The 15,541-nt window shown below is 40.4% G+C and overlaps 2 protein-coding genes across 6 annotated transcripts; both read left to right on the top strand.

The window, feature by feature from the left end:
• The first annotated feature begins 3,073 nt into the window (after positions 1–3,073).
• Positions 3,074–7,366, top strand: LOC122005986. Of its 5 annotated transcripts, XR_006118591.1 has the most exons (4): positions 3,074–3,794; positions 6,759–6,866; positions 6,955–6,981; positions 7,058–7,366. XR_006118591.1 is itself a non-coding variant. In XM_042561274.1 (3 exons), the coding sequence occupies exons 1-2, from the start codon at positions 3,225–3,227 to the stop codon at positions 6,822–6,824; spliced, it is 636 nt and encodes a 211-aa protein (XP_042417208.1). In that variant the 5' UTR covers positions 3,074–3,224; the 3' UTR covers positions 6,825–6,866; positions 6,955–7,366. The 5 variants fall into 5 exon arrangements, 3 of the variants coding, with proteins under 3 accessions (XP_042417208.1, XP_042417209.1, XP_042417207.1); XR_006118590.1 differs by having other exon boundaries at positions 6,759–6,981; XM_042561274.1 differs by having other exon boundaries at positions 6,955–7,366.
• A 4,941-nt stretch (positions 7,367–12,307) lies between these two features.
• Positions 12,308–15,373, top strand: LOC122003818 (myosin-binding protein 1-like). The gene is made up of 2 exons (XM_042558816.1): positions 12,308–14,215; positions 14,301–15,373. Exons 1-2 carry the CDS (start codon positions 13,378–13,380, stop codon positions 15,293–15,295), a joined length of 1,833 nt encoding a protein of 610 aa, XP_042414750.1. The 5' UTR covers positions 12,308–13,377; the 3' UTR covers positions 15,296–15,373.
• The last annotated feature ends 168 nt before the right edge of the window (positions 15,374–15,541 follow it).

Genomic DNA, 15,541 nt, shown 5'->3' on the forward strand with positions numbered 1-15,541 from the left:
CAATTTGCCGCATGAAGGTAGGCCGGATTGCTTCTGAATTTGCCGAGCTCCGGCTGGGTCGGCACAGCGGTCTGCCATTTGGTTCAGAATGCTGGCCGCTCGGGAAGTCGTATATAGAAGAACTCCCTCCAGTGCTTGTTGGAGGTCGGCATGCTCTCAAAAAATTTGAAGCCTATTCTATTTTGGAAAATAAAAGTACCCAACTCGGATTGTTTGGGGTAGAAGAAGTAGTGGAATATTTTGGGGTCAAGTGGGATACTGTGCAGCCTAAAGAGGACGACCACCCCGCTCAGTAACCTAAAGGAATTCGGCACAAGTTGGGCGAGCGGGATGCGGAAATAATTACAAACTTCTAAAATAAATGGATGGGTAGGAAACCTAAGGCCACCTTAGAATTGGTCCAGAAAAAAACAAATGGCACCGATCGGCGGGTTATGGGGCCGGTCGGTCGGGTCGGTTACAACTATTTCATGGTCGTTCGGGATCCCGTAGGTCCTAACAACGCGCCGGGCGCGCTCCTCATCGAACCTACTCTCCATACTCGTATACCATGGACCGTGAACATGGGTAGCGGGTTCGGAAGAGCTCGCCATCTCGAAGAGACAAAAGGACAGCAACAAATCGAAGGAATGAGAACGAAAGAGAGGTAAAATGAGTAGGGAAGACCTAGTAAGCGAAGAAAGAAGGCTCACTGAGAAGGAGACGGGCGGAAAAGATCACCGATGAGATGGTAGCCGCCGAAAAACAGGAACTGGATCTCCGGAGGCCGCAGCAGCAGAAGAGTCAGGAGGACAAAGCACGAGCAAACGTGCGACAGAGGAGGGGGACTGAGGCTTTATACGACCGAGGCCAATCGGCCTCCACCGTCCGATCCAGGTCACGAGAAACAAGGACGCCATCGGGCTGTCCATTTCAAACGGTGACGTCCCATTATAAGTAACGTTGCTGCCACGCAATGGTCGACGCGTGGCACTGAGCGATCTGGCGCATTTAATGTGCACCATACCACGCACGCACAGCCTTAATGGAATGGATTGCCGCCGTTCCCGAGGGGATTCGGACAGGCGGCAACGACGGCAGGCCGCATGAGTCACATCTGAGCGAGCGCCGAACGGCTGAATTCGGCGCACACGACGAGCGACCTGTGGAATACTTTTAAAATAAAAGGCGACGAGCACCCGCTCGGACATACAGTCCAGTCAGTCGGACTCACTGCCTCCTTCGACTAGACTTGAAGGGGAGGCAAGTGAACCGGCAGTAAAAATGGGGGACCCACAGATGGGGTCCCGTCCGAGCGGAACCAGAGATTATCCAGCTAAAAGGTTGGGTCTCCGACGCCAAAGCAGGAGAACCGGAGGCGAGTGGCCGAGCGGAGGTGTCCGCTCGGCCGAGGACATAATGGCCAAGCGGAGGTGTCTGCTTGGCCGGAATCGTGGCGAGGGAACAGCGGTTAGCCGAGCGGCCTATTCACTCGGCTCAGGATATGGTATGTCAGCAGAGGCATGATGATTAGACTTGACGCAAGATGACACTATTAAAGGCCCCACCATCACGTCACGGAGAGGTTGATACAGTAGCAGTATGGTTTTATGGATGCCCTTCTGACAGGCCCACACCCAGGCATGGTCGAAAGCAGGTGATCGCTTCGATTGGTGTGCCCAGGCTCCTTCGAGAGGTCTATATAAGGCCTCCACTTCTTCAACCGGAGGTATGCAAATCTACATTTTCTAAGCCACTCTCTTATTCCTTCGCCTAACTTGAGCGTCGGAGGGCCGTCGCCGGGACACCCCCCCGGCTCGGTTTTGTTGCAGGATCGCCGGAGCATCGTGCAGTTAGTCGGAGACTCACATCAGCAGCAGGGGAGTGCCACGTGCCCAGCGTCCGTTGGTTCAGCATTCGGACAGGATCAAAAATTATACCAAGTATTTTGGAGAGTTCTTATTGGTTAAAATTTATATCCAAGAATCCATGAAAATTTATTAAAACTTTGGGTATCAAAAGATTTTAATAAAGTTTTAAAAAGTCAAGTTTAAATATCCAATGACTTTTTAAAACTTTATAAAAATCTTATTTGAATACCACTGTATTTCTATAAAGCTTATAAAAGTTTATATTGAATACATAGACTTTTAAAATCTATAAAAGTTATTCAAAATAATTAAAAGTCCAACATTAGATATACCCTAGTCTTAATTAGGATTATGATTATTATAATAAATTTTTTCCTCTAGTAAGTGAAAAATGGACTATAAGCATTTTTTTGAATTATCTTAATGACTAATAAAATAACTTTATGGGCCGTATTCATCCTAAGAATTTAAAGAGTTAGAGTATCCATATCAGTTACCCTATTTAAAAATTTTACCCTAAATTTTGGATAAGTTAATTAAAAATTCTCTGCATCAATTACCCTATCCATTTCTTAAATTTAGATTTGATGAATAGTGATTCTCTAAATTTAGGGAATGAAATCTCTTCCCTAAAAATAAAAATAATATTTCTTTTTAATCTCTCTCCTTCTATTCATTCCATAAATGTAATAATAAAAAATAGAAAAAAGAGAAGAAAATAACAAAAAAATTAAGGATGATGAAAATTTTAGGATATTTGATGTAGTGTGTAATGAAAAATGATTATCTAAATTTAATAAAATAGATTATTTATTTTAAATTTTAAATATAGTAATAAGAAATTGATGTGCATTTTGTTAGATATATGTGACAAATAAACAAAATTAACAACTTTTCTGCCAATAACAAAAATAAATGATGCTGTTTTAATTTTACCCCCAACTGTACCAAACGCGTGACTCTCACGTGATGCGAGAGTGCTATGCTGCGTTTGCCATCGGCGCCTCCGGAAGCCTGCGTGTCAACCGACGACTCACTGCCCGTAGTACTTCTTTACTATTTTAGTCCGGGCCTATTTTTTCATACCCAATATGTTACCCGCTTCAGAGATCAGTCCGACGTCGTCGTGTTTCAGCCTCATGTATCTTTTTGGGTTGATTCCCGAAACGTCCTTCGCAGGCCATTAATCTCTCTCCCCACTCCTTCCCCTTTTATTCCTTCTCCCTGTCTCTCTCTCATTTTGTTATTATTTCTTTTACCGCCGGCGGTGACTGTAACCGTCGCCGTCTTCTCAACTCTGCCTTTGCACGCCTTGTACTCCCTTGGAGGAGCGGATCCCGTCACCGTCCGGTTGAGCGCTGGGATTCCTGACCCATGGCGACCGCCCAGGACTCGCCGCGCGGCGAGCTCGAGCTCGAGTTAGAGCCCAATCTCCGCCATCGCCTCCCCCTTCCGCGATGGGGCGACCGGCGAACGTCCCGCCGCCCCGCCACCGACCGAGGCGGCGGAGATCGGACCCCGACCGCCGGGCCGCTCGGCTGCGGGAGATCGCCTCCGGCCCAGGACGGAGGCGGCGGGGGCGAGGACGGAGGGCTGGAGGAGCTCAGGGCGAAGCTGATGGGCCATCTCCGGGTGGCGGCAGACCGGATGAAGATTGCGACGTCGGAGGCGGCGCCGGAGGTCTCGAGGCCATGGAACCTGAGGGCGAGGAAGACTTCGAACGGGAACGGGGGGTGCGGTAGCTCGGGGGCGGCGGCCGCAGCCGCCGGAGGGGCGGCGGCGACTGAAGCGGGGCCAGCGGCGGAGGAGGAGAGGAAAAGGAAGATAGGGCTGACGGTGCCGCTTACGGCGGAGGAGATCGAGGAAGACGTCTACGCGTTAACGGGATCCCGGCCTCGCCGGCGGCCAAAAAAGCGGCCAAGGGTCGTACAGCGACAGATTGACGTAAGCATTCGACTCCTTTTTTTTTTTTCCTTTTTAAATAAAAATATTATTTATGCAGTTAATTTTACTTTGAGAAATTAAGTAAATTGCCGATATTGCCCTACAATATCTTCATAATTACATACATGCTCCTTCATGTTGTTTCCGTTATCACGTTTTGCGTGTGTGTGAATAATCCAGAATTTGTTACTGGAATTGTAAACCTGGAAAATCTAATCCGTACAGCTCACGCAGATCGATGGCACTCACCGTAATTGTTAGCAAAAGTTAATGACCTGCTATTTATCTTGTTTTTCGTTCATTAGGAGGAATCAAGATTGCTAAGATGTTTAATACTAGAGAATGACATTTAAAACGGAATTATAGATTATGGAGCAGTTGCTTTGTTCCGTGATTGGTCAATTGTTATGTGATGCTTAAATTCGATGTCGGTTGAGCTTTATGTATCACAAAATCATGGGCATAACAACTCAATTGGTATGATGGACTATTGCCGAGCAGCATTTCTCTGAACTTTTTTGATCACCTGCATTGATCATATCCATGTATTGAGCATTATGCAATACTAAATCTCGTTTAATTTTTAATCAAGTAAACCATCTTTTAATTCCATTAATAAAGAAGATGGATTGTAAAGTTAAAAGAGTCGGACAACTTGCTTCTTCTTTAGACTCTTTGAAGCAAACAAATATAAGAGAAATGAGACAAAATTGCTTCTTTTCTCCTAGTGAAATGATGATGAGTTTGCTTGTGTGGACTGATGTAATAGTAATGGTCTTTCCAGAAGAAGAAAGATATTCTAAGGCTAGATAGTAGTTCATGAATAGGGAAGACGATAGATAGGGTACTTGTGAAATTTTCCCACACATGTGCCCATCTTATACTTGTATCAATTATTTTCCCTATTCCCATTTCATATTATGGATATAGATACCCTTACTTCATTAATGGGCTGAATCACTACGAGTGTCTTGTCAAAACTTGGTCTGATTTTATATGCAACAAAGAAAAATGAGCCATCATGGGGTTTTATCAATGTCTGTTCCAAATCCTTTTAACATGTACCTAAATCTGGTACCTAAACCTTATTAAAGGGATAAAGTATGTTGTATCCAATGATACCCATCCCATTGCTGTCCATAGTCATGAGTATTCATATATGAAGGGAATCTTGAGTCTTGGAGCCAAGATGTTGGTACTCGGTACAATAGTGCTAGTGCATGTGGAAAGACATGCTAGTGATGAGTGGAACGACCTTACTTTTGGAAACAATGCTCAAGTTGATTGAATTAGCCATAATAAGTGCATGGTGTAGATACTTGACTCTTAGTCTATGTTGCTTACAATTTTCGATATTGTAGCGACAAGAAATATTCAATTCATCCCATTTTCCTTTGGAACGTGCAAAATACTGCCACGTTGATCAATCTTCCTATAGAAGTGAGAAGAGTTTTAAGGGTTTTTTTTTCTGAGATAGAATTTTAAAAGTAGAACAAAACTTAACAACAGAGTTGATTTAACATTTCATATTATTAATAATTAACACTTACAAGCTACCACTTCAAAACTTTAGTTTATAAAAGTATTTCCTCTATAGGAGTAGAGCATCATAAACACCCTTTGTATTTGAATAGGGATAGTGCAAGTAGTAGTTAAGATTTTTAATTGATTTGTTTCGAGCCAAACAAGTTCAAAGAGAGCACACGTGCAGGTTATATACTGCTGGGTCCCATCTATGAAGTTGTCCACTTTGCAGCTGCATATTAACCACTTTTCAAAATACTGATTATTCTATCATAGGGCTGGGAGTATTAGTGACTATGAAGAGATCGTTGGTGTAGTTGCACTTGTAGGTAAGTTTAGTTTAAAAGTTAAGGTGGTTGTGGTGGAAATCCAAGGGGGATCAAGGTTTGTGGTAGGATGATAAATAACTAGATGCCTTTGGATGCTAATTTGAATCTTGGTCTGGACTACGTTCAGAATTGACCAACAAATATATTTTTATGAAACTAAATAAGTTTCTTGTGACGATCCATAGCCCTTACTCTATTTTCTTGATCATCTTTTGATATGCATAAGAATATTTTAAGCTTTTATTTTCATAAACTTTGTTATTGTTCGTGATTATTCTATATAATTTGGTGGATTATAGTACCCTCTTTAAGATTTTGAAAACGGAGACACATGAATTAGTTTCCTTGTGCAACATTAAATCATCCTATTCAATGTTAATTGTATTTAATATTTTCTTTTTAAAGAAACAGTAGCTTTAATTCCTATGTTGAATTGTTTTCAAATGAAGTTTGGTTTAGCAATATATTTGTATTTATAAATATAAGAGCATTATTGGATTTGAGTCAATTTGTCTTGATTGTACAATTAGTTTGTGAAAGTGCCTATTCCACCATAGCTGAAGACCATTAACTCAGTGAATACTGTCATAAGATTATAACAGTTACGTGTGATGAATGATTTAATTAGTCTCAAGTAAATTTGTAAAAAGCAGAGTGCTTCGATGAATGAGAAACTGCATCAAATGAACTTTAATTTAGTTGGTTTGATTCTGTCAGAAGTTGTTCCATTACCTTCATAGGATGTTCACATTAAACCAGGATGAGGATCTACTTCCTCATTAGGACATGTCGTAACTGATTCCTTAATTCCTTAGTGGCCGAAACTGTCCATTCAGTACCTTATACATCCTTTGAACATATTGATTTTCAGCTTAAATATGTATCGAATTCAGTATACAGACTATGCTGACTAGGTTAGATACTTAGATTATAATTCCAGGTACAATTCTGATTGACTCATAAATTCTTCACTCATATCTTACCCTTGTCACTCGTTACAGCTATGTCTCGATTGTGTTTTTCTTTTATATGAATCGGTATGAACAAATGATGAAGCATTGTCTTTGTTCACTGACAAATACTTCGTTATCTGATTGCATGCTTCTTGTAGTCTCTCTTCCCTGGGCTGTGGCTATCCGACATCACAGTAGAGTCTTACAAAGTTGATGACGACTAAACCCTTTCTCCCAGTGCCTTGGTTGTGCAGTGCCCCTCTCAGGTTCATGCTCTCCTTTCTTCACTCTCCTCAGCTGTTACAGTTAGTCTGCTGATGCAGCAAAAACATGTTTGGTTCATGGAATGTACAGCGCTTTACAGATAAAATGGAGGACCATGTAAATACTTTATCGGTTTCGCCGTTTGGGTTAGAGAGCATAGCTGAACTACAACTCTCTTTTGCTTTGTTCACAGTATATACAGAGGCTGCTAGTTGTGAGTTTTGTACCGCAGGCGAGAAATCTTTCAGTGCGATTCTAAATTGTCGTTAGCAGAATTTTGCATCCACCGATATGTATAATCTACGCGAGAGCCAGTGGTATGTAACTCGTCTTCTCTCTTCTTTTCTGTTTTTTGAAGTGCCATGCATATTTTCTGGATTGAGACTTTGCCTCGCTCGAGTATATTCAAGCTCATTGACATATTTGGTCCATTCCTAAGTCATCCGATCTAGCATGTTTGTTCGGTTTGATGTTTGTGCAATTTGTTTGTATCGTCCACTTATTTTTCCTTCTAAGTATGAAATTCCTTACACATTTTACCCACTTAAAATGTTTTGGCTTGTATGAACTCTCATGTTCAAAATTTATATTTTATTAATTTTATTTTAATATTTAATTAAAACTTAATATGCCAGTATTTTTAGAATTTATGAAAATAAAAATATTGTATGGGGAAAACTGAGGTCATGCCTATTTAAACGTGTATAATTCTTTTGGACAAAAATTAAAAGAGTTTTTTTATTGGAATTGTCGGGGGATGTTTATCAATATATTTTATATTTTTAAAACTATTAGAGTAGTTTTTGTTCATAACTATTGTAAATAAATTGTTGTAGTTGTCATAATTTGCTATAATATTTTAATTTTGATTAATACTAATAAATTGTCTTGAAGCAATTATAATTCATAATTGTTATAATAGATACTAACAGTAATTCTATTCAACACTAATAAAAATGTAATGCAGTAATTACATTTTATTGCCCTGAACGCTTCATTTCTTATAAATATTATAGTAATGAGGATTTTGCTTATTCTAAGTGGGAGGTAAATTATAAAATTAATTCGGTAATTTACCAAAAGGCGCACTTAAAAATCTGAATTTACCAAAAGGCGTACACTACTTTGGTATTTACCAAAGAGCGTATTTTTTTAAAAGCATTTCCTATTTTACCCTCCTGATAATTTGACTTTTTCTATTGTTTTTCTTTACTTCATTATATTTCTCTCACTTCTCTCTCTCCTCTGTCGGCAGAATATAGGAATAGCATTAGTCAATCTTTAATCACATTTTTAATACATTTGAAGAAGCCAAAAAAAATAATGGACACCATATTTGGACTCCTTGCAATTTTAGAAATCCACAGGAACTGAAATGAGTGCAATCGGAGCTTTCTAGGTCGATCAGTGGGTTTCGGTCAAAACCCACTGATGGACCTAGAGAGCTCCGATTGCACCCATTTCAGTTCCTGTGGATTTCTAAAATTGCAAGGAGTCCAAATATGGTGTCCATTATTTTTTTTGGCTTTTTATAGATGTTAAGAAGCAAAATCAAAGAATCGGCATAAAAGCCCACGTTGGGCCTGATATGATTCCATATCAGGCCCAATATGGGTTTTTTTGCCGATTCTTTGATTTTACTTGTTAACATCTATAAAAAGCCAAAATAAATAATGGACACCATATTTGAACTCCTTGTAATTTTAGAAATCCATAGAAATTGAAATGGGGGCAATCGGAGATCTCTAGGTCCATCAGTGGGTTTTGACCGAAATCCACTGATCGATATAGAAAACTCCGAGTGCACCCATTTTAGTTTCTATGAATTTCTAAAATTACAAGGAGTGAAAATATGGTGTCCATTATTATTTTTGGCACTCTAGTGGTAGACCAGAGGTTTTGAAAAATCCTAAATCTCTCTTTCTTTTTTTTTTTCCTTTTTTTTGTTTAGGCTTGATATGAAGAGATATCATGCCCTCTTCATATCAGGCCCAATGTGGGCCTGATATCAGGCCTAGATACAACAAAAAATAAAAAAAAAAAAAAGAAATAAAGAGAGATTTAGGATTTTCAAAACCTCTGGTCCACCACTAAGAGTGCCAAAAATAATAATGGACACCATATTTTCACTCCTTGTAATTTTAGAAATTCATAGAAACTGAAATGGGTGCAATCGGAGCTCTCTAGGTCCATCAGTGGGTTTTGGTCAAAACCCACTGATGGACCTAGAGAGCTCCGATTGCACCCATTTCAATTCCTATAGATTTATGATATTGCAAGGAGTTCAAATATGGTGTTTATTATTTATTTTGGCTTTTTATAGATGTTTATACATAAAATCAAAGAATCCGCAAAAACAACCCATGTTGGGCCTGATATGGAATCATATCAGGCCCAACGTGGGCCTGATATGGAGTCATATCAGGCCCAACATGGGTTGTTTTTGCCGATTCTTTGATTTTATGTATAAACATCTATAAAAAGTCAAAATAAATAATGAACACCATATTTTCACTCCTTGTAATTTTGCAAAACTCACTGATGGACCTAGAGAGCTCCGATTGCACCCATTTCAGTTCCTTTGGATTTCTGATGTTGCAAGGAGTTCAAATATGGTGTTCATTATTTATTTTGGCTTTTTATAGATGTTTATACATAAAATCAAAGAATCATCAAAAAAACTCATGTTGAACCTGATATGGAATTATTTTAATACATATGTTGCATTTCTTTGATTTGTATGTATCCTTGAATCAGTAATAGTTACATTCATAATACTGAATACATAAACTTATAGTAACTCCATTTGAGATAGTGATAATGAATGTTGTGCTGGACTGAAGGGAGATCAATTGGGATAGGGACACAGCTCCAACCCTGACCAATTGAACAAGTTATTCACAACCTCAGAGTCCAACCGAGCTTGATTTAGTCATGCAAAATTCCATTCATCATGCAGTTTTCACTACGAAAGAGCATTCCCATTCATCACCTACTGATCCATTTGTTGCAACTCAACATTCCGAATTAATACTTTTTGCAAGGAAACACACGAGAAATGGAATTGTGCAACCGAAATAGAGAGGAATAATTTATTGATCTAGGCATAGATTCAGGCAAAGAATGTATTAGAGAATCACTGAGAGTCCTGTTGGACCTGATATGCTTTCATATCAGGTCCAAGTTGGCCCTGATATGGAATCATATCAGGCCCACGTTGGGCCTGATATGGAATCATATTAGGCCCAACATGGGCTATTTTTGCCGATTCTTTGATTTTATGTATAAACATCTATAAAAAGCCAAAATAAATAATAAACACCATATTTGAACTCCTTGCAACATCAGAAATCCATAGGAACTGAAATGGGTCAATCGGACTCTCTAGGTCCATCAGTGGGTTTCGACCAAATCAGGCCCAACGTGGGCCTGATATGGATTGATATCAGGGTCACGTTGTGCCTGATATGATTCGACTTTTATAGATGTTATACATAAAATCAGCAAAACAACCCATGTTGGGCACGATATGAGTCATATCGCCCAACACGGGCCTCGATATGACCATATCAGCCCACGCCCCGATATGACTCCATATCAGGCCCGACATGATCCATATCAGGCCCAACATGGGTTGTTTGCCGATTCTTTGATTTTATGTATAAACATCTATAAAATAATAACACCATATTTTCACCCAACATCATAAACCATAGAATCGAATGGGTGCATCGGAGTCCATCGGTGGGTTTGACCAAACCCACCGATGGACCCAGAGTCCGATCAGACCCATTTCATTTATAATTTCTAAATTACAAGGAGTGAAAATATGGTGTCCATTATTATTTTGGCACTCTTAGTGAGAGGTTTTGAAAATCCTAAATCTCTCTTTATTTCTTTTTTATTTTTTATTTTTGTTGTCAAAATCTTTTGGAATATAACAGGTGATTAAGGGCCCAATAATAATAATAATAATCCTAAACAAAAAAGGAAAAAAAGAAAGAGAGATTTAGGTTTTTCAAAACCTCTCCAAAATAATAATGGACACCATATTTTCACTCCTTGTAATTTTAGAAATTCATAGAAACTAAAATGGGTGTAATCGGAGCTTTCTATATCGATCAGTGGGTTTCGGTCAAAATCCACTGATGGACCTAGAGATCTCCGATTGCACCCATTTCAATTTCTATGGATTTCTAAAATTGCAAGGAGTTCAAATATGGTGTCCATTATTTATTTTGGCTTTTTATAGATGTTAACAAGTAAAATCAAAGAATCGGCAAAAAAACCCACATTGGGCCTGATATGGAATCATATCAAGCCCAACGTGGGCCTGATATGGGCCTGATATGGAATGATATCAGGCCCACGTTGGGCCTGATTTGATTCCATATCAGGCCCAACGTGGGCTTTTATGCCGATTCTTTGATTTTGTTTCTTAACATCTATAAAAAGCCAAAAAAAATAATGGACACCATATTTGGACTCCTTGCAATTTTAGAAATCCACAGGAACTGAAATGGGTGCAATCGGAGCTCTCTAGGTCCATCAGTGGGTTTTGACCGAAACCCACTGATCGACCTAGAAAGCTCCGATTGCACCCATTTCAGTTCCTGTGGATTTCTAAAATTGCAAGGAGTCCAAATATGGTGTCCATTATTTTTTTTGACTTCTTCAAATGTATTAAAATGTGATTAAAGATTGACTAATGCTATTCCTATATTCTGCCGACAGAGGAGAGAGAGAAGTGAGAGAAATATAATGAAGAAAAGAAAAACAATACGAAAAGTCAAATAATCAGGAGGGTAAAATAGGAAATGCTTTTAAAAAAGTGCGCTCTTTGGTAAATACCAAAGTAGTGTATGCCTTTTGATAAATTCAGATTTTTAAGTGCGCTTTTTGGTAAATTGTCGAAATTAATTTGTAGCAGCTATTATAGTATAATTATTCTTGGTTTATGATGCAGCAGAGGAATGTCAAATTATATTATAGTCAACTTATTTTAGTTATAGATAGCCAATTTATTTTTTATACATAATAATAAATATTATATTTAATAGTTATGGGATTGAAATTACATAAGTTGTTATAATAAATTTAAAAACAAAAAATAATTTCAGTAAAATGTGAGAGTGCGTCCTATTGATAAATTAAAAGAGGAAGAATACATTTAATCCTCTATTTTGTTTATCAAGTAATATTTTATCCTCTGTATTTTAAAAATAACATTTAATTCTTTTTAACTAAAGTTAAATGTAAAAAAAAATATATAAAAGACAATTATATTTTTTTTATCTTTTTGTTATTTTTTAACAATTTTAAAAAATATATATATATATATTGAATTTATTGATAATTTATGTCCACTTTTATTTTTTTAATAATACCTGAACTAATTTTAAACAATTCAAGACTTTAATTGATATTTTTAATACGTGCATGATTACTGATTTACTAATTAAAATTAATAAATTATATGTAATCTCTAAAAATATATAAAATCTAATACTTAATTATACAAATAAAATAAATGTAAGTAGTTTAAAATATATATTTTTGTCACCCGGATTATGTAACCTTAGAATATAATGTATAATAATTATTTTCTTTACATCTCTTAAATTTAAAATTCTAGATTTTCTCCTGTTCACGATTATATAAGGTTCTATGAAAATAGATGAAGATATAATTTTCTTTTCTTACGCGAAGACAAATTTTCTTCTTCCTCAAGTTCTTTTGTTTTTTTATACATGCATACATGGGAGTCTCATATTTTAGTTCATCACTGACTTGACCATCAAAGAAGATAATACCGACAATACCAATCCTCATCTGACAAGCTTTACTTTGTAGGACATCGAAATTGAATGTACTGACAAATTGACATCAATCACATATAGCGAGTGACGAAGGACATTATTATTGGATACTTCTATATTATTTTGTCTTTTTATATATTTTTCTCCTTATATATACGAACGAGGCAACTATCCAACTATTAAAGAGTCAACTTTGAAGACATGAAATCATTTTTCACATCAATTCAATATATTTTTCTCTCTTAAAATTATTAAAAAATATTAAAAAGATTTTCTAATCTTTTTTATATTTAACTTTGGCAAAAAAAAAAAAAAAAGGGGTTAAATGTTATTTTTAAAATACCACGGACAAAATGCTCCTTGATACAAAATAGAAGGGTTAAAGTTATTTTTCCAAAATAAAAAATGAGCTTTCGTTTCAAGTTTTCCCCAATTCTTTATTTTATTTTTGGCGGTTCATCCCTCGTCGTCCGCCGCTGTCGCCGTTTCCGGCGGCCGTGCGTCGCTTCTCCGCCATCCAATTTTAAGCAAGCCATCGAATTGCCATGGCGGACAAGAGGATCGGAGTTAAGAGAAGGCAAACGCAAAGGCCGCGGAAGGAGGAGCAGCGGAAGGAGAGGGGGTACGTCCTGCCTCCATAAGGAAGGCTTCCTCTCCCTTTTCTCTTTTTCTTCTCTATGTTCCCTCTCCGGCCATGCCCGGCGCCGCTGAATCTCTCGGCTTCTTTTCCTTCTACAAAACCGCCATATGCGAATGCTTCCTGATCGCGTTCCTCCTCTACAACGCTGCCTTGGCCTACCTCGCCACCCGATTCGCTCGCTTCTGCAACTTGCCGCCGCCCTGTCTCCTCTGCTCCCGGCTGGACAACCTCCTCGGCGGCGGAGAGCGAAACGGCTTCTATAAGCGTCTATTCTGCCATGCACACAAGGTGGAGATCTCCTCCATGGTCTACTGCCACGACCACAAGAAGCTCGCCGACCTCCGCGACATGTGCCACGCCTGCCTCCTCTCCTCCACCACCGTCTCCGCCACCTGCCACGAGACCTACACTCTCCTCGGGAGAAATCTCAAGCTGAAACCCGACGACCACAACGGCGATGGAGACGGCGGCATTCCTAACCACGCTCCGCCGTCGTCGAACCACAAACTCCGACCAACTCCCGCCGGCACGAGCGTGTGCTCATGCTGCTCCGGCACATTCCAGCGTCCGACACCAAAGAAGCAACCGAAAAGAGCCGTCGAACCGTACGACGAGCTGAAGCTGCCCTCCGACTCCGACTCGGAGGCGTCGCTCTCGGAGAACTGCGATGGATATCCTCAGTCACGTGCGACCAAAGCCGCGAAGGAGAAATCCAGATGGCGGCGCCGACTGCCACCAAGCATGCCCTTCAGCTACCGGACCTCGCCTAAAACCGCATCGACGGAGAAAGTGCCCGAGAAATTGATCCATCCTTGCACGCCCGGCGGCGCGATGAAGTTAAACGGAGAAGTCAAGAACAATCCTGAACAAGTCCATCGATCCATCGAATCATGTAAAATCTTTGAGCCTTCGTTTAATTCCATGATTTGTCCAGGATTCTTGCTTGTTTTTGATCGAACGGCTTGTTCTTGATCCAGCCGTCCGGGGCAATGGCTTCAAGAAGGCGATAGGAAACAGGGGATTCATTCTCTCCCCGCGCTTCTCCGAGGTCGTCGCCGGCAAGGAGTCTTCCCGCGCGCAGGAGGACCTAAAGCAGCGCCTCTCCCGGGCGCTCGACTCGCTGTGGAGCAACGAAGCCACTGCTAGTCCGAGAATCGACGACCTGAAGTCCAGCGACGCTTCGGCGGCGGCGTTGCAGAACCTCGCCAGCCGGCTCTCCATCAGCCGATGCAACTCGAGCATGGACTTCGCCGCCATCGTGTCCGACGTCGAGGGCGAGACCTCCATCGCCCGGCTGAAGCAGCAGGTGGAGATGGACAGGAAGTCCATCAGCGCGCTCTGCAAGGAGCTCGAGGAGGAGCGGAGCGCGTCGACGGTGGCGGTGAACGAGGCGATGGCGATGATCACGCGCCTGCAGGAGGAGAAGGCGGCGATGCAAATGGAGGCCTCGCAGTACCTCCGCCTGCTCGAAGAGCAGGCCGAGTACGACCAGGAGGCCATCGAGAAGCTCAACGAGCTGCTCGACGAGCGCGAGAAGGAATGCCTCGATATGGAAGCCGAGCTCGAAACCTTCCGAAGAGACTCCTCCTCCACCGCCGCCGTCAAGCTCTGCGGCGCCGCCTGCGGCGCCAAGGATCTGCTACTGAACCTCGAGCAGGAGAAGTTTCAGGTGTCCGATAGCTTAAAGAAGCTCCAAAACAAACTCGCTCTGTTTTCCGCCAAGCAGCAGCCGCCGCCGCCTCCATTGGCCGGCGAGGAGACCGGAGAAGAAGATCCAGAGATCGGCAGCTTGAAGGACGAGGTGTCGGGGTTGACCCAGAGGATGGAGGCGATCGAAGAAGATCGGGAGTTCCTCCGGCAGGCCCTCGCCGCGCTGCGGCATGGAGCCGAGGGAATGCAGTTGGTGCAGGATATCGCGTGGCAATTGAAAGGGTTACGAAGAGAATTAAAAGAGGGGATTATGGCTAATTAATACGCCTTATCAATTGAATTGATGATTAATGTGGCCATTTATCGACTAATGTTTTTTAAGTTTTGTAATAGAGACATCAAGAGGAGTGTTAGAAGTTTGTGTCATCAATCTTGTTATAGTAATACATACGATCGCTAACTTTGTGCTATCTTTGTTCCACTTTGTGTTATGATTGGAAAGAGCAATGATATGCATTGAAAAAAATCTTAAAAAAATATCACACATAAATTTATAGTCTATCATTTC

This window comes from Zingiber officinale, chromosome 7B (assembly GCF_018446385.1).
Source record: "Zingiber officinale cultivar Zhangliang chromosome 7B, Zo_v1.1, whole genome shotgun sequence".
Lineage (NCBI taxonomy): Eukaryota > Viridiplantae > Streptophyta > Magnoliopsida > Zingiberales > Zingiberaceae > Zingiber > Zingiber officinale.